Source organism: Sinocyclocheilus rhinocerous, unplaced genomic scaffold (genome assembly GCF_001515625.1).
Source record: "Sinocyclocheilus rhinocerous isolate Xijiao unplaced genomic scaffold, SAMN03320098_v1.1 scaffold682, whole genome shotgun sequence".
Classification (NCBI taxonomy): domain Eukaryota; kingdom Metazoa; phylum Chordata; class Actinopteri; order Cypriniformes; family Cyprinidae; genus Sinocyclocheilus; species Sinocyclocheilus rhinocerous.
The window spans coordinates 1,395,625-1,412,875 of NW_015642528.1; the positions used below are offsets into that span (position 1 = coordinate 1,395,625).

The 17,251-nt window shown below is 36.7% G+C and overlaps 3 protein-coding genes and 1 long non-coding RNA gene across 9 annotated transcripts in view; 1 reads left to right on the top strand and 3 right to left on the bottom strand.

Annotated features, from left to right (window-relative positions):
- The window catches only part of LOC107756121 (connector enhancer of kinase suppressor of ras 2-like), a 41,028-nt gene extending 34,695 nt beyond the window's left edge, over positions 1 to 6,333 (bottom strand). For 2 of the 3 annotated variants that reach the window (XM_016573125.1, XM_016573123.1), the window contains exons 1-3: positions 6,255 to 6,333; positions 6,055 to 6,164; positions 4,074 to 4,658 (exon numbers count right to left, since the gene is read on the bottom strand). In XM_016573125.1, coding sequence (XP_016428611.1) covers positions 4,074 to 4,137 — 64 coding nt within the window. In that variant the 5' untranslated portion in view covers positions 4,138 to 4,658; positions 6,055 to 6,164; positions 6,255 to 6,333. The remainder of the gene's footprint in view (positions 1 to 4,073; positions 4,659 to 6,054; positions 6,165 to 6,254) is intronic. The other variant, XM_016573124.1, reaches the window with a different exon arrangement.
- A 458-nt stretch (positions 6,334 to 6,791) lies between these two features.
- LOC107756129 (uncharacterized) lies at positions 6,792 to 7,213 on the bottom strand. The gene is made up of 2 exons (XR_001641784.1): positions 6,961 to 7,213; positions 6,792 to 6,858 (listed from the first exon to the last, which is right to left on the bottom strand). It is a non-coding gene; the product is annotated as an uncharacterized LOC107756129 (long non-coding RNA).
- LOC107756123 (protein NLRC3-like) lies at positions 6,800 to 11,877 on the top strand. 2 transcript variants are annotated; one of them, XM_016573126.1, is made up of 7 exons: positions 6,800 to 6,875; positions 7,637 to 7,842; positions 8,045 to 8,146; positions 8,441 to 8,536; positions 9,375 to 9,504; positions 9,595 to 9,835; positions 9,923 to 11,877. In XM_016573126.1, exons 2-7 carry the CDS (start codon positions 7,691 to 7,693, stop codon positions 11,497 to 11,499), a joined length of 2,298 nt encoding a protein of 765 aa, XP_016428612.1. In that variant the 5' UTR covers positions 6,800 to 6,875; positions 7,637 to 7,690; the 3' UTR covers positions 11,500 to 11,877. The 2 variants fall into 2 exon arrangements, with proteins under 2 accessions (XP_016428612.1, XP_016428613.1); XM_016573127.1 differs by having other exon boundaries at positions 6,804 to 6,876; positions 7,653 to 7,842.
- Positions 11,878 to 12,264: 387 nt separating this feature from the next.
- Positions 12,265 to 17,126, bottom strand: LOC107756080 (hydroperoxide isomerase ALOXE3). 3 transcript variants are annotated; one of them, XM_016573054.1, is made up of 15 exons: positions 17,026 to 17,126; positions 16,268 to 16,421; positions 15,940 to 16,144; positions 15,594 to 15,675; positions 15,377 to 15,499; positions 15,186 to 15,289; positions 14,908 to 15,080; positions 14,675 to 14,818; positions 13,827 to 14,024; positions 13,542 to 13,628; positions 13,288 to 13,457; positions 12,994 to 13,115; positions 12,808 to 12,908; positions 12,546 to 12,716; positions 12,265 to 12,464 (listed from the first exon to the last, which is right to left on the bottom strand). In XM_016573054.1, the coding sequence occupies exons 2-15, from the start codon at positions 16,415 to 16,417 to the stop codon at positions 12,285 to 12,287; spliced, it is 2,010 nt and encodes a 669-aa protein (XP_016428540.1). In that variant the 5' UTR covers positions 16,418 to 16,421; positions 17,026 to 17,126; the 3' UTR covers positions 12,265 to 12,284. The 3 variants fall into 3 exon arrangements, with proteins under 3 accessions (XP_016428540.1, XP_016428542.1, XP_016428541.1); XM_016573056.1 differs by lacking the exon at positions 17,026 to 17,126 and having other exon boundaries at positions 15,940 to 16,022; positions 16,268 to 16,321; XM_016573055.1 differs by lacking the exon at positions 17,026 to 17,126 and having other exon boundaries at positions 15,940 to 16,056; positions 16,268 to 16,310.
- Between the last annotated feature and the right edge of the window lie 125 nt (positions 17,127 to 17,251).

The following is a 17,251-nucleotide window of genomic DNA, read 5'->3' on the forward strand; positions in this document are numbered from 1 at the left end:
TCCGAACGTTGTTTAAGCGACATACACCGGTATTGCGGTATTTTAAAAATTCATATCATAACAAAAATAAACACCGGTATTCGGTATGAACCGGTATACCGCCCAGCACTACTTTGCTGCTAGGTATTCAGGGCTGTAGACCTAGACAGAAGTCAAATACATAAAGATTGTTCTGAAGAGATGCACTTTCATAAATACAGCACATAATCCTGAGACACAGACAAGCAAAATGATTGCAGTCCTAGTCAACATATTTGTGCCATTGTGTGTGGCTCAGTGTGGCTACGTGGGCAGCATATAGCCATACACACTGATCACAGGTTTACTGTACTGCGTGCTGCCTGCACATGCTGTGTTAGCTTAATAAACGCTGCTAAAGGATAGTTATGAATTTTGTCACCATTTATTCATCCTAATGCCGTTCCAAATCTTTCAGAAAACACAAAAAGAAAACTTTTGTAGAATGTTCACGCTGCACTTTTGCATACAATGAAAGTAAATGGTGACCAAATGCTACTAAGCTCCAAAAATGACAAAAAAGTAGGGTTGGGCTAAAAATATTGATTTTATTTAATGCATGTTTTAAAAAAACACTCTCATGAAAACAAGTTGTTAGGACAGCATTTAAATATTTATATTTAAAAAAAAATGAATTGGAATAAAAAACTTAATTATATCATTAAAAAGTTATTATAACATAACAAAAATTGTGTTAATTTTAACCTTTAATATTATAGAAATATTATAGAGATTTACTAGGGTTCCCTTTATAGTTTAAAGGATTATGGTGCGGTCACATTTATCAATGCTCTGTGAAATTTTGCAGGCAAATTCCATTAATTTCAATAGGAATCTGTGCAATTGGGAATTTCACTGACATTCAAGTAGGTTACACAAATTTGCAGCGCTGACCAACACTAAACTGCTTGGTTTGAAAGTGACTTCTGTGTGAGAAGTGCTTCATACATTGCTAAAATACACAGTTTTCGACTACTCGAAACCTAACCTTTCACCTAATCTCTCTCTCTCTCTCTCACTATATTTAACTGCATTAATAACTGCATTATTATTATTATCACCACCTCGGATCATTATTTTCTAATAATTCAATGGCATGTCGTCAATTATTCCTTACTTAAATTAGGACCATTGATAGTATTCTAATTTTTTAGTAAATGTAACTGTAATCTAATTAGGCCTACTTTGATTTTGACGTAACTGTAACAAATTACAGTTACCGTTTTTTTGTATCCTGATTACGTATAACGACGTTACATGCATTCCGTTACTCCCCAATCCTGCCTAAATTTCACAAATGTGACCGCATCAATTTTTTTTTCCATGAAAAAAAAATGACGTACTGCACCTGATATATATTCAAATGAATCGATACTTAATCAAGATTGGAACCGAACTGAATCGCAATCAGAACTGAATTAAATTGAATTTGATTTAAATCGAATCATGAAATTTGTGTAAACACCCAGCCTTACAAAACCCACAACAAATGCATTACAAAATATATATGAATCAGAAAAAATAAATCAAATGATGACAGAATTGCCATTTTTGAGTAAACTCTCTCTTTTGTTGTGCAAGAATTGAGTATTTGTGTGCGAAACATTGAGCGCATTGTTGCATGCTGCTGATCAGAAGGCTCTAATGATCACACGAATACAAACAGACACCATCAGCCCATAGGGGCTGTAACACCTTTACAGCCTTACACTGATACACACGCACATAAACACATTATCTTCTGCTCGTCATTGTGTCTCAGCAGCTGATAAAGCAGCTTGCGGGGTTTCTTTCTACACATAACAGACAGATGCCAATAAAATTCTCCAGCTTTTTAGAAGCAAAGCATTGGCCACGTCAAGAAAACGTCTGAAGCTTCTTAAAATTCTCTGTGACCATCAGGAGAGGTTAACTTACAGAGCGACGGTGTGTACTTGTGAGCATGCTTTTAGTGTGCAAACAGCATAAGAAAGCCTCTCTGGCATCCCGTTAGGGAGTAACACCGCCTCGCTATAATTCTTTATGATTCCTACACTGCCTTTTCATCCTGCATCTCGCTTATCCTTCCTTAACTGTTTAGATTTGCACAAATATAAGGATGTTTGTACTTTATACAGTTCCTTACCTCTAGGTATTTACTACATGTGTTTATTGTGATCTAATGTGCATCAGCCATATTCCTGCGTATGAGCAAAATAAATAAGTGAATAACTCATTAAAGCACAGTTTATTATGGTCCGTATAAGCCATCACCTTATTTATCCACTCGAACACATCACACGCCATCTGACACATAACAAAACTCAAGCCAAGACATCCACACAACAAGATAACATGTGCAGGCATACAAGTGCACATTGTTGTTCGTTTACTGAAGCTGGTTACCGCTGAAAAGCACACCTGCAGTCATATTCTCGCACAAGCATACACATTGAGGACCGAATTCCTATCTTGTGAATCTTCACAGGGAGGAATGAGATGGAGATGCTGATCTACCTTTTTCAAAAACACAATTACTTAAAGGCAAAACATTTAGCCAAGTGTAACATTTTCCTCATTTGAATTACAAATGACTGTCTTCCTCTTTTCTCACTTCATCTAGAACTCCTGAGCTAAATAATCCAGCCAATTACACCCAAATGATTTTTTTCGAAGGGCTTCACCTTATCTAATGCCAAAGATATTTAGTGCTGTAATAGACCTAATGTACCTGTTCCATAATGAGACCGTTTCCCAATCACATCCTCTTGAACAAAATCAAAGGAGAGTATGACTGTGTTTAATGTTGTATAACCAAATTCGAGTAAAGGGATCATTTGACTGCATTTCATGCCCCTCTAATATTGTCATATAACAGAAAATGGGACATAAAAATAAAATAAATATGTATGCTTTATTGACATGTTCATCTGTTTAAGCTGGCTTTTTTTGGCCAGAAAAAGCTGCATTATGGATTAGACCTTTTGCCATTTAATTAAACATAAAAGCCTCACTGTAAAAAAAAAAAAAAATAATAATAAATTAAACATAAAATACCATAAAAATCATACAATAAAAACCTAAATGGTAGTCATAAGTTACATGCTATAGTGGAAATATATCACCAATATTTGTAATTTTACCATAAAATACTCTAATCATTATACACTGAAAAAATTTGGGGTAGAAAAATTTTCACTCAGAAATTACTAGTAAACAGTGACACAAAAAAAACTGTTTAAGTAAACGGCAAGTAACACATTGAAATAAACATGAAATTTTGAAGTAAATATAGGAAAAAGTATTTTCTCGTTAAACATACTCAAATAATTGTTTTATTTTTATAACTTAAAAAATATTTTTACAGTGCATATTTTGTATGTAAAATACATACTTTACAATGAAATAAAATAGCAATCAAATTGTAAAATAACCTATTTGGTTATATGTTGTATTATTTAAACAGTTATTTTTGTTACCATTTATGCACATGGGTGTGTATATGTTACAGTGTATGTTTCTTGCATTATTATAGTGGTGTGTCAATTGTGTGTGTGAGCAACATTGTGTTCATTAGCCAATGTTCAGGAAAAGACCCATTTTCATGAACTTTAAGTGACCGTGGAGGGGCCATTGAGCCTTTGACTGCCAGAGGGTCCCAGCTGATCACTCAGCCTCCACGTGACCCGTCACTTTACATTCTGTTTGATGAGATGACGTGACTACTCAACCTACTTCATTCGTTAGAATCATTTTAAACGAATTCTAATACCTTTCTTTCACGTGTACTGCCGACATCAACATCTGTCAATAACAGCCATTGCGATAAGCTCAATATATGACAGGCTATATCTTAATTGCTTGACAGCTTGAATGCGCGCACTGTTGCGCCTTGATAAACAGTGATGTTTCTTTAAAACTAGTTCAGTTAAATCTTGAATTGCACGCAAAGCCTGGACAAACATGTAACATTTGCATTTTATAAACGCAAAAAATGTTCACATGCGATCCTAATTGGATATACAGTATTTTTCTCCATTGTTACAGCAAAATACAAACGAACGTAAAATGAATACCTTTCATCCAGTCGACCACCTGGCTTGTTGACCACCTGCTCACAGGTTCCATGACCAGAGCCATTGTGGAAGTTTTTGCAGACGCTGCCAAACAAAGGTGCGAAAGAAGCTCTTCAGCGCACTCCAGATCCACTCAGGCAGATTTCTGCCCGTTTTTCACCCGCTGCATGTTTACCCTGCAAATTCTGCTATGGTTCTAGCAAACGAAGCGTTGGTGGTCTTTCAAGTTCAAAGCATTATTCTGCATTCCTTCGCAGTGGTCTTTGTGAGAGAGCTGTCAGAATAACGTTAGATTTCTCCTGCTCTCGCGCGAGGTTTTATCCTCCTTTCGATCATTTTCACTCACGTTGCGATGCCTTTAATGTCTCAATTCCTCATCCCATATATCGAGCCATAGACGACAGACAACGGTGAATTCACACAGCTGTGTGCCTCGTCTGAAGCTGTTAGCAGTAAACAGTAGTCTGCACGCGCGCCCCTCGCGCACACTCGTATGACTCGCGCCTCGTCCATTCTTGCCAGTCGTTGGCTCTGGCAAATAAGCCGTCATGAGGGCCAAGCAGCGGAAACATCTCCATAATTGAGCTGTGTGCAAACCAGAGTATTAAATACACCCTTACAGATAGCATTGGGACTGGAATACTCTACTATTTTATTGTTTGCAGAATCAAATGAGTCACTGTTTATTTGGAAGCCGTTTTTACTTCAATGCTTGGATGAAGATTTTTTTTTAAATGATCAATCATTACTTCTTACTTAAAGGGAGAGTGAAAATTCTTTCTTCTGTGGAACACAAAAGGAGATGCTGAGCAGAATAACAGTCTCAGTCACTATTCGTTTCCATTTTTTTCAAATAAGATGCAACAAAAGTGAATGGTGACTGATACTGTCGGTCCCTAACCCCTCTTTTTGTGTCTTCAATGGAAGAAAGTCATATGGTTCTGGAACAACATGAGGGTGTAATAATATTTATTTTGGGGTGAACTATCCCTTTAACCCATCATGCATCTAAATAATAATTCATATTTATGTAGTTTTAGATATGTATATAATTAATTAAATCATGATTAAAATCTTTATTTAATGGCATTTCCATAAAACATTTTTTAAAGGTGTTTTAAATGCCTGCTGTAATCAAAACTGAAGTGACCATCATTTAGTTAATCTAAATGATTATTAATATTTATATAATTTTGTGAAGATATGCATTCAATTGAATAAAATCTTACTTAATATTGATTTCCATAAAAAAATGCATTTTTAAGTAGGTGTTTTAAATGCCTGCTGTCCTTAAAACTGAAGTGACCTATAGTCCAGGCTTTGTGCATGATCATTCAAGGGGAAACATGCAATGCCGTCGGCTGACATTCATGCCACTAGCATGTCCCAATTAAGCCCTTATTCTTTAAAGAAACACAGTGCTCAACAAAGAAAAATCCCTGTGATGTGAAGACAAGTCAGCTTGGATTATATAACCATTCATTAACGGGACAGTTTACCCCAATAATGAAAATTCGGTCATCACTTACTTACCCTTTTGTTGTTTCAAAATTACTTTCTTTCTTCTGTCAAACATAAAAGAATATATTTTGAAAAATGTCAGTGTTTATTTGTGCATACAAAGGAAGTCAATGGTCACCAAATGGTTTGGTTACATTCTTCAAAATATCTTTTTGTTTTTTTCCATGTGTGTGTGTGTGTTTCTCAGAAAGAAAGAAAGACATACAGGTTTGGAACAACATGAGGTTGTAAATGATGACATAATTTTCATTTTTGGGGGGAGTGTACCTTTAATTCGTTATTAATGTATGTTTACATTACAGCATTAGATTATAATTAGATTCCATACAGATCTGAAATGTGATTATATTGGGAAAAAAATATCTATATTCTGTATGTATAGCACTAATTTAACTAAACATCTTACAGACAACTTAATTCATGCACATGGATCAATCTAAGACATAAAATAAATTATTACCTAAACAAATGAACAGAGATGTATTTCACAGAGTGCTTTATGTTGATTCACATCTCATGGGAACATAAGGGGAGTGTGCATTGCTGACAGATGTTGAGATTCCTTACAGCCTGCAGGGGTATTGAGAAGAGGCTTTTAAGGGACAAGGGGAGGAGAAGGGATCAAGGTTCAAGAGCTGCTCCATTAAGACTCAGACTCACCATCTGCAGCTAGAGTTCGGGGCTTAAACAACTACAACAAATATACAGCATATGAAATCAGTGCCATTCACAGTGGGACTCCAGGCCTTTTAAACATAGAAACAACACAATCTCAAAATGGGGTCCTTCACCACAGCGGTGTCAATAGGGTATAAGTCAAGGGTCTTCTACTTTTTTTTACAGGCTATGTAACAATACACAATGCTCTAAAATCTTTATCTGTTCCCAGAGACACTAAAGGTAGGTGACAGATCACTACTTAGTAGGTTACTAGTTTACTGTCTCTACTAACAACTACAAAATCTACGTCACTAAATATTCTTACTGCTGCCTCTTTAAGAAAACAGGGAAGTACATCCACAACTTCAGACCGAAAGTGATTCTTATCAGATACTGATGCGCTATTGCTACATGCATTTTCGCTGTTGAACTTTAGCATATACGGTCTTGCATTGGCTTACGGGCCCAGGAATCATAAGTCATAAAAGTAATTCATGCTAAACAATTAACTTAAAGTTAACCAAGCGGGGTTGTTTGTTCCGTCTTCCGCAATTTTATGTGAAGCCAGGCGTGAATCGAGAGGACCGCGAAGTCAGGAGCATTGCTACAGGAATAAACAAAGGTGAAATCATTAGACATCCGCTATAGCTACACTTCAGTCTGTCTCTGAAGCTCTTGTAATAGCATACTGTATATTCAAACTCACTTAACTACATATAAGGTCCTATAAAGAGAGTACAAAAGGTTTATTGTAGTCTACAAGGTGACCAAATATGGACTTTTCTCTACAATATAATTATTTTCCCCCATTTTTTCTCTAGTATTCGGGTTTAATGTTTTTTTTTCCCACATTGTACATTGGTAAACCTTGGGCTAATGTTTGCATGTTCATGAGACCAACAACATTGACTGGACCAGTCTAACTTGTTTTAATAATAGCCTACTTATGCAGAAATGACGGCATGTAAACCTGTTCTTGCTGTGTAAGCCTACAGTCTTCTAAAACCAAAGTTAACGCATTTTCCATCACTGTTATTTTTTTCTTCCAATCGCTAAAAATAAAACAGTGCGTACAAATATCAGAGTAACAGAGTGTACAAAGCACGTGAATATTTAATTACGCAACCACAGAGGCGGTTTATGATTGGCTGTCAGTTGCTGAACAACTCACTGCCATTCTAGCTCCATTGTTTCACAATGCATATCACTGTAACAGCAAATTGCTGTAAAACTTTATGGTTTATAAAGGGTTAAACCCTATTCTAATATATATGTTTAGCGTTCATAACGCAATACTGCACACTCCTTCCACAGGAAGAGACATGGGTTGCTCAAATTAAAGGCATATGAATTTTGCAATATCTTATGTATCGCTTTCATCCGGGTAACAACGCTTAGCTGTTTCTGACAAGCGGGGAAAACGTTGCAAATCCGAGATGGATGACGACGCAGTAGACATGGCGTCAGACAACAGTCTGCCATTAGGAATCGGGGCTTCCGCCTTCGGGAGTGAAAATGGGGATGAAGAGGACGACGTGATTCCTCAGAGGACACTTCCATTCACCCTCGGATTCTCCGGTCCTGTGGGGTAAGATGGTTTTCGGTAATCTGATACCGTAATAGGGATCAGCAAGGAATAGCCATGTTGACGAACATGTCAGACGCATGCATGCTTTGTCGTCTGTTGTATAAGTGCGACACCTGCTGGTAAGATCAGGAATACGCCGTTGTCAAACTACTTACCTTACCTTATTTTTATTTTCCTATCTTATAACGATTGTTCTAACCAGACAATACGTGGAGAGAGCAGAGTCCCCTGCAAACAGTTATGCTTCCATGCAGAGTGACAGCTGGTCAGAAACAAGAGAAGAGCATGAACCCAGTTGCACTCAGTAAGTTTACTTTATCTTCATTTTTGCGACTAATTTTCAAGACTAATCACGACTAATATTTTTTTTTTAGATTATATGACATGCTCTGGGACAGGTTTTATATATTGTATTTTGTCTTTGCAGTCAGTAGGTTCTTCATACAGCAGCATTTTAAAGATAGGATTTAGGCTTTTATTAGTAGCATACTATAAGAGTGAAAATGATACTTATTTGAAAGATTGAAAAAGACTTTGCTCTCTGTGTGCTTGTGACTAAAGGGGTCATTCTTGTAAGTCTTGTATTGACTTTCTACAGAGTTCAGTTGTGCAGACGGGACTCATCTGCTTCTAGCAGTGAAGAGTTTATTAGTGATGATGAGGACATCAATATGGAGGGCAATGCTGAAGAAAGGTGAGTGAAAGTTACATGATGCATCCGAGCCATTACCATGGTCATACAATACATCGGTATACAATTTAGAGGTCATAATAAATACTGTGTTAGTCAAGGGTGTTGACCACCCTTTGATGGGCAGATGACATATTGTAAAAAAAAAAATGTAGTTGAATTTTAATCCTGGCCTATATTATTTTACCATATTCACCCATATTTAATGTACTCACATAATTACTTACTGTAAGATGCTTAAATTTTCATTAAAATAGTAATTGTACAGAATCATATATAATAACATAATTTTCATTTTTTTAGAAAACATTCATTAAGAAATATTATATAAATCAGCATATTAGAATGGCTTATGGAGTAATGTCTGCTGAAAATTCAGCTTTCCCATCACAGGAATGTTACATTTTAAAAAACAGAAAAGTGTTATATTAAATGTAATAGCATTTCACAATATACTGTAAGATGCTTACATTTTCATTAAAATAGTAATTGTACAGAATCATATATAATAACATAATTTTCATTTTTTTTAGAAAACATTCATTAAGAAATATTATATAAATCAGCATATTAGAATGGCTTATGGAGTAATGTCTGCTGAAAATTCAGCTTTCCCATCACAGGAATGTTACATTTTAAAAAACAGAAAAGTGTTATATTAAATGTAATAGCATTTCACAATATTTTTGTTTTACTGTAGATTTAATCAAATAAATGCTTAGCACAATTCTTTCAAAAACATAAAAAAAATCTTACTGACCCCAACATTTTGAACAGTAGTGTAGTTTTTCATTTACTGTCATCTAAATATTATAAAAAATTATTTCCTTTTTAAATTAAGCACAAGGAAGAAGAGCAAGAAGGAAGGTGGTGTGAAACAACAACATGTTCCTGCTCCTGTAAAACCAGAGTTGGTAGTAGATCCAAATGAGAAAAGGCATCCAGGAATGACGGTGGAATTTGCATTTAAGGTGAGGCCTACACAACCAGTGGTCATTCATTCAAATCAATAACAATATTTCCAATAAGTGCCTTTCACTAACATTCTTATTATATCACAGGCCCTCACAAGCTGCCTAAAGAAACTTACAGAGGACGAATTAAAGTACTTCAAAAAACTGCTGTGGGAACGATATCCAGAGCGCTTCCGTGATCCGCTGGATGGACTTGATATTGTGGATCTGGTGGATAAGATGCTAGAGCTTTGCAATATTGAGATCTCTCTGAAGATCACGCTGGCACTCTTTAATATCATGAACTTTAAGAAGCTGGCTGAATATCTGCTAGGACTATGCAAAAGAAGTAAGTTATATTATTTTGTCCTCACCAGAACATTACAGCGCCTTTCAAACCGTTGCCTTAAAAATCTCTCTTTTTGATGTTCCACAGACGAAGTGCGCTACGAACTGAAATTGACTCTGAAGAGAAAGTATGAGATGGTATATGAGGGTTTTAGTCAGCAAGGACAACCAGTCCCCTTTGAGTCCATCTATACAGACCTTTACATTACAGATGGCATTAATGCATCAATCAACAGTGAGCACGAGTTCAGATCAAAGATACAAGAGCTTGAAGAGACTGGCAAAGTCAACAGGACGCCATTAACCGGAAATGACATATTTTCCCAGGAGAATGTGAGGTCAAGGCCCGTAAGGTCGGTGTTAGCCAGGGGAGTCCCAGGATGTGGCAAATCATTTGCAGTGCAGCGCTTCATCCTCGACTGGGCGGATGGAAAAGTCCACACAGATGTTTTCTTTCTTATTCCTCTGCAGTTCAAGGAGCTGAATAAAATGCTAGAAGGAGAGTATACCCTCCTGAGTCTAGTCAGCACCCTCTATCCAGAGATGAAGGAAATAGATACTCTCGATTTCGAAGGCTGCCTGGTAATGTTCATATGCGATGGCCTTGATGACACCCAAATCCCCTTTAATTTCCGGAGAACGGAGTATTGGTGTGATGCGACCAGTCCTACGACTGTGCAAGTGTTGATGACCAACCTCATCAGGGGGAACCTGCTCTATAACGCCTACGTGTGGATCATTTCTAGGGCAGGAGCTCTGGATGTGATCCCACCAGAACATGTCCACCAGCTTCTGGAGGTTCGTGGCTTCACCGATGATCAGAAAGAGGCCTATTTCAGAAAGACCATCGCAGATCGAGACCTCGCTGAGAAGGTGATTGCTCACATCAAGTCTTCCAAGACGCTGTTTATTATGTGCCACTTGCCACTGTTCTGCTGGGTGGCATCTAAAGTGTTGCAGCGGCAGTTCCAGTCTCTTCGAGCACAGCTGCCCAGAACTCTTACCAACCTGTACACCATTATGCTCCATGGTCACACTCTAATGTCCGTTGAGAAACTGAAGAACGACCCCACCAAAGGCACCAAGGATCTTACTGCTGATCAGCTGCTCATTAAGCTCGCAAAACTGTCCTACAGGATGCTTGAGAAGAATGAGTTTCAGATGGAGAAAGAGCACTGGGATGACGTTAGATTGCCGGATTCGTACCCTGCCATGGCCTGCACCGGTCTCTGCACAGAGTTTTACAGAGAGAAGTACGTGATTTACACAGAGAAGGTGAGCTTCTTCGCTCATCCAACCTTTCAGGAATACCTTGCTGCTCTTCATGTTTTCTATTGTTTCAAGAAACATGGGAAGAACGTCCTTGAGCAGAGCAAGCTGAGCAAAGTCATGAAGGTTTCCTTGGCAGACTTACTCAGGAGTGCGGTTGACAAAGCATTAAGCTCCAAGAATAGCAACTATGATATCTTTCTCCGCTTTCTGCTGGGTTTGTCTGTGGAGGCCAACCAGGAGCTGCTCAAGAACATCATGCAGACCTCTACCAGCTCTAGCCAGAATGCACGAGAGGAGACAACTCGCTACATTAGTAAGAAAATCAAAGAAGGCCACTTTCCGGAAAAGACTGAAAACCTTTGGCGGTGCATTGATGAACTTAACCCACAATAACACTGGGATGAACTTCTGAGAGTGATGCTGTTGCATTGTCTCGTGCTATAAGTGTGAGGTGGTAGAAAAATCATCTGTGAGGAATGCCTACCATCCAGGTCTTGTAGTGTCATCTGGATGCGCTTTTCCATCAGTAACGAACAAATTCTGTTTAAACATTATAACGTTCACCAAGTTTTTTTGGACAGTTGTCATTGCATTAGGATATTGGTACTGCGGCTTTTGTATTCAATACATACTCATATCTAAATAAAATGTAGATTACTTGACACAGTTTATATTCCTTTAACTAAATTCTAAAAGGAACATTGCTGTGAACGTATATATATATATTTGAAGTGAAAGTATTAAAGGGAATTTTCAAATCTAAAACACATGCCCATAAAATAAAGACCTTTTTAAATGTCAGTTTTGGTGCTAAAGATTTTTTTTCCTTTAATATGTTTATTTTTAAAACACTAATATTGACAAGTGAGACAAACAATTTTTTTTAGAATATATATATTATATATATATTTTTTTATTATATATATATTATATATATATTTTTTTTATTTAAATCTTGAATCATTTTGAAATTTTAGATGTTTCAACCTAGCTTCTAAATCAAATCAATATTGACAAATGAGAATACAAAGTTAAAAAAAAAAGTGTATTTATCTGAATATTACAGTATATAGCAAGTAAATATGCAACATTTAAATATTAAAATGATTCTAAATATGGTTTATATTAAGTATATTAAAACATGATGTTTTAGTAGTCTTCAGTCACACCACTCTGTATCAAATGCTGACACTGTTGCTGATGTTATCAGGGCACATGTATGTGTAAGGCACTTGTAGCCCTTTGTTTCTGTCATTGATGGACTCGCTAAAAAAGGACAGTTCTGCTTGAAAATCTCTGATCCTTTTTTGGGGAGCCATCTGGCAAAAGTAGTCTTCCGGGTATTGCCCGAGTGGAACCTGCATAAAAAATTAGAGAGGATTTGTCAAGTATATGCAAAAAACTGGGATAATCCAATCAGTTGAGTAGGAAACACTCACTAAATCTGATGAGGGTTTGCTCAGGAGCCAAAAGACTGATACTAGATAAGCAGAGGTGTTCATGTCAGGGAGAGTGTCCAGCAGGGTGTTTTTGTCTGAGTTTCCCTTAGATGTAGGAGGGGGTTGTTTTAAAGAGCCTGGGGCGTTGGGAAACCAACTACCATAGTCAAACTAAGTGCAACAAAATAGAATATATGAAACATATGATCCTAATTAAATTTTTAGAATAAGTAGAATAATTTGAAGTTCATTTTTAACTTACCTGTCCTGCTCTGAGAGCTGAATGTTGAGCTGAAACGGTAAAGATCACCATGGTCACACATTTAATGACCTCCTCCACTGTGCTAAAACACTGAGGTATTCCTAAATGAGAAGAAAAGGAACACTGATGATGAAAACAATAATGATATCACAGCTATGATAACCAAAGCTATATCGTCTGATTCACCTGTGCTGCTCTGCTCAAGAAACCCATGGATAAAGATCTCCTTGATCCAGTCCTGGAGTTCAGTGTCCTGCTGCACATCACTGTCACTCTGGTAATAAAACTCCACCATGCTTCTTACAAAACTACGAACTGATACCAAAAGCAACTGATTTGTATTGCACACATTAAAGAAAGCTTTCAAGATGCCATGAAAGAAACGTAACGAGTGATTTGATGCAAATCTGAGTAATCTATTTTGTTTTATTTTATTTCTGGTGCACAGATAGATTATAATTTTAAGTAAATTCATGTTACTCATTTATGAAGCTCCAGAGCCGAAGTCCATCATCTCTGTAGAAGAAGTTGGGAATAGATTCTAGTCCACGGCCACTGATGTCTTCAGGCAAGCAGAGAGAGCTGTAGGTCAGGTCTGAAAGCGCCTTCTTTATAAGATTGGTCATCCCTTCATCTCCAATACTAGTATTCTGAAGTGAAAATTAATTATTTAAGAAATCGTCTAAGTGAAAAAATTAAAATAAATGAAAATAAAAACAATCCTGAATCAATACCTGAGTGACAGCTCCCACAGGACCGATAAGTCTATTCCGAATAAGGGTGTTTATCTGCAGGGTATAACGTGTGTGTGGCACCAGCAACTTTGAGAGAAACACATACATGAGTTGTGAGTGATGATTATGATCCAATTTAATGCAGGATGTTATGCATTGTTCAGATGTTTACTGATGGACTGGATTTATTCATTTGGCCCAAATGTGTTTTTGCAGATGTATTAGAAAGAAGTCTAGCCACAACAAACAGTATATTGACACAGATACCACTCGTATCTTGAGTACCTTATGTATAGGGTGAGCTGCCGGGAGGTTTCTCATTAATGACACTGTAAAGGTCTCAGCCAGATGGGTGCGCAGATAGAAAGATGCTTGATGCTCAAGACAGTCGGCATTCCTCACATAGAGTTTGGCGAGCAGCCAGTCATACTCTGAGTCGCTAGGCAGGAAAACTGGATTGTCCTCTGATGCCTGTTGCTGCAACTGACACAAAACAGAATGGGAATTAGTTAATCATTTGCTGTAAAATTACTTATACAAGGTTTGTTTTTAGTTTATTATGTTACTGACCATGTCAGCCACACATCAGTATTTTTGTATTTAAATTTGTATATTTATGTTACATTTTATTTATTTGTTTGTTTGTCTATCTTTTTTTTTTTTGTTATTGTTTTTGATGAAAGTGGTTAATGTGGGGTAAAATTGTTTAATTTTGCAGTTTGTAATAAGCTTTTGGTAATGTTTTGGCAAATAAAATAAATAAAAATAATAACATTTAATAAAATTAAATAAGTTATATGAAACTGAAACTGAATTAAATGCATTTACCCCATTTCTTTCTTAAGTTTTTATTTTATTTATTTTATAAAAGTTTTTTATTTTTTATTTTAAGCATAAAAAATAATTTTGCTAGAATTATATGTAAAAACAAAAAATAGTCAGTTGGTTAAGAATAATATTTTATACTTAAAAATACTTTATTTAGATATACAAGGCTTAATATATTATGCAATTTTGCTTCTAAAAAAATTTATTTAGAGGGCACTAACAGCAAGATGTACAAATGGCAGTATTAATGTACATATTTTATTTGGTCCATTCCATTCCAGTATTGTGAAACCCATCAAATGTACCTGAATGGCAATAGGCAGAAGTTTGCCCACTTGGTTTTTGTACAGAAGGCAAAGTGGAGCCGCAACATACTGCTGCTTCCCATTGATGAACTGAGTTGGTAAATCTGCCAGTCTTTTATAGTCACATAAGAAAATGTTTCCTTGCTGTTGAGTTAAAAAAAATTAAACAGTTAATTGCTTACATATTTTGAGAGCATGGAGAGTGCAAAAGAGCAAATTTGATCTTGTTTTACCTTCATCTCCAGAGTAAGTGAAGTTCCACTCTCTAGAAAAGGCTGCACCATACCATTAGTAACGGCAAAGTTCAGAGGAAGCTCAGTGCATCGACGGAGCATCATTGGATTGGAGCCATTTAGGAGCTGATATCCAAAAAAGTCATCATCCATCCAGTGCAGCTGCACATATTCTATTATCAAAAGATTGCAATAACAAAACCACCAAATTATGTCACAGTTTTACTTCACTCATTTACATCAAACACATCTTCTAATGTCAACAGCAGCTATCTTACCAGAGACAGCAGTTCTGGATGACCAGAAGGCACTCTTCATGTCTTCCATTTGAACCCACTGATCCGGTTTTTTCACCAGTTTCTTCATTTTGATCTCACCAAGCCTGGAAGACACATTCATCATTGGCGTAAAGAAATGACCAGACAGGATTTACTAACACTTCTACTAATATATGTTAGGTAAGACTCACGCAGTGGAGCAGTTGAAAGCTGAGTCCATGTCTTTAGTGAAAGAGAAGCGGACCACTGAGGGAAGAGACAGGGGCTCCTGAAAAAATGCATGCTGTGGAAGACCTGTTTTAAACTCAGTCCACCTTGAGGAAGAAGAAGGTACACAAAGATTTACACTAAACCAATGAAGAGGCCACAAAATGATTGCAAAGACACATCTTACTGGTGCAAACTTACTGGTACACTTGTTTGTTAAGCTTCAGCTCATTTTTTATGTGCTCTTTCAGTTGTGAATATTTTTCTTCATAGATTTGTGTAGCTGTCAGACAAAATAAAAGAGTTACTGAAATGTAGATGAACAGAAAATCCCAACCAGAATAAGATGTGCACTGCAGTTCAGTTAATTATTTTGAAAGAAATCTCTTATGCTCACCAAGGTTATATTCATTTGATCAAAAATACTGTTAAAAACAGTGATAAAGTGAAATATTTTTACAATATTTTTTTTTACAAACTTAATATTTTTATGATAAACATGACTTTAGAAAAAAAAAGTAATGCAATAACAGATACGTATACAAACCTTTGGCCTCTCGCAGCTCAATTACTTCCCCCTCTGCCATCCAGCGATAGCATGGGAAATGGATCACATCTTTCTCAGGGGTTCTTACTTTTACCAGAGAGCAGAACCAGTCATTCTCTGGCAAGAACATTAAATTATCTTTCTCGAGTCTGATGAGCAGCAGGTTGGCGAGAGTGAACCTGGTAATCACTTTATACTTCACTTTCTAGGTTTTAATAAAAATGCTACAGTTAGAGAAACTGATGGCTAATTTCAGTCAGAACTTTCCTGAGCACATTTGAATTTTTGAAAATGTTAAAATTCATATAAAATGTTAAAAATATCTTACCATTCCAGTCTTAAAATCTCTTCCATAGCTGTCAAGCTTGGCCCGCTCACTCACTCCTTGTGTGCCAATCAAGGTAATGAATATATTGTCAAAAGTGCCTGCATGGGTCATGGAGCCTGTGGTCACCTCTACATCATATATGGCCCCCATGGCTCTGAAAATGAATACAGAGATTTTGTCTTGTTTTCTAGTAGAAATATCTAAATATCCAGTTTATACATTGTACATTTTGTAAAAGTATAATTCACCAAAAAGATAACATCCTGTAAGGCTTTCTTTTTTCTGTGGAACATGAAGACATTTTGATAAAATGTCTCAGTGCTTTTGTCCATACAATAAAAGTTACCAAAATGTCTTTCGTGTTCCTCAGAAGAAAGTCACACAGGTTTGGAGCAATACAATTCTTGTTATTTTTGGGTGAACTGCCCCTTTAACAACAACAACAACAAAATACTTGTAAAGCAAAATTGCTAAAGATATTACGGTTTGTTTTTTACAATGTGTTCTGTATGACAGCTTATTTTTTCTTGTTGCATTAGCTTATTTTACACCGGAAACGAGCGCTGCGTCCAAGGCAAATGAACCATTAATCGCAGTCCACCGGATGCGTTGCGTTGCGCCGCGCCGCATCGACAGTATACGACCGGTATAGACTGGTGTTAATGTTATTGTAAGCATAACCCTCGCTAAATGTAGTTACATGTAAAATTACAGAATATATTAACGTATTTTAGCATGCCCTTTCAAAGAAAACATACCTGGGGTAGATGTTGAATCAGCCTGAGAGTTGTTGAAGTCAAATGAGGAAAACCTAAAGCACAGTAACTAGGACCCTGCCAAACTGGATTCTGGCTTTCCAATAGTGAAAAGCTCAGGCCACTATTACGCAAAACGAGCTGCTGATAATACTACGGGTTTTAGCCATACACATACACACATTCCATACACACTCCTGCAGATGACACATACACCCCCCCCCCCCCC

Bases quoted from the DNA above. Each gene is read 5' to 3' on its own strand.
- LOC107756080 (XM_016573054.1), bottom strand. From the start codon at position 16,417: ATGGGGGCCATATATGATGTAGAGGTGACCACAGGCTCCATGACCCAT. The intron at 16,145-16,267 runs GTAAGATATTTT...ATTAAAACCTAG, and splicing joins GAGATTTTAAGACTGGAATG to AAAGTGAAGTATAAAGTGAT. The intron at 13,629-13,826 runs GTACTCAAGATA...TTTCTCTCAAAG, and splicing joins CAGCTCACCCTATACATAAG to TTGCTGGTGCCACACACACG.
- LOC107756123 (XM_016573126.1), top strand. From the start codon at position 7,691: ATGGATGACGACGCAGTAGACATGGCGTCAGACAACAGTCTGCCATTA. The intron at 8,537-9,374 runs GTGAGTGAAAGT...TTTTAAATTAAG, and splicing joins GAGGGCAATGCTGAAGAAAG to CACAAGGAAGAAGAGCAAGA. The intron at 9,836-9,922 runs GTAAGTTATATT...GATGTTCCACAG, and splicing joins GCTAGGACTATGCAAAAGAA to ACGAAGTGCGCTACGAACTG.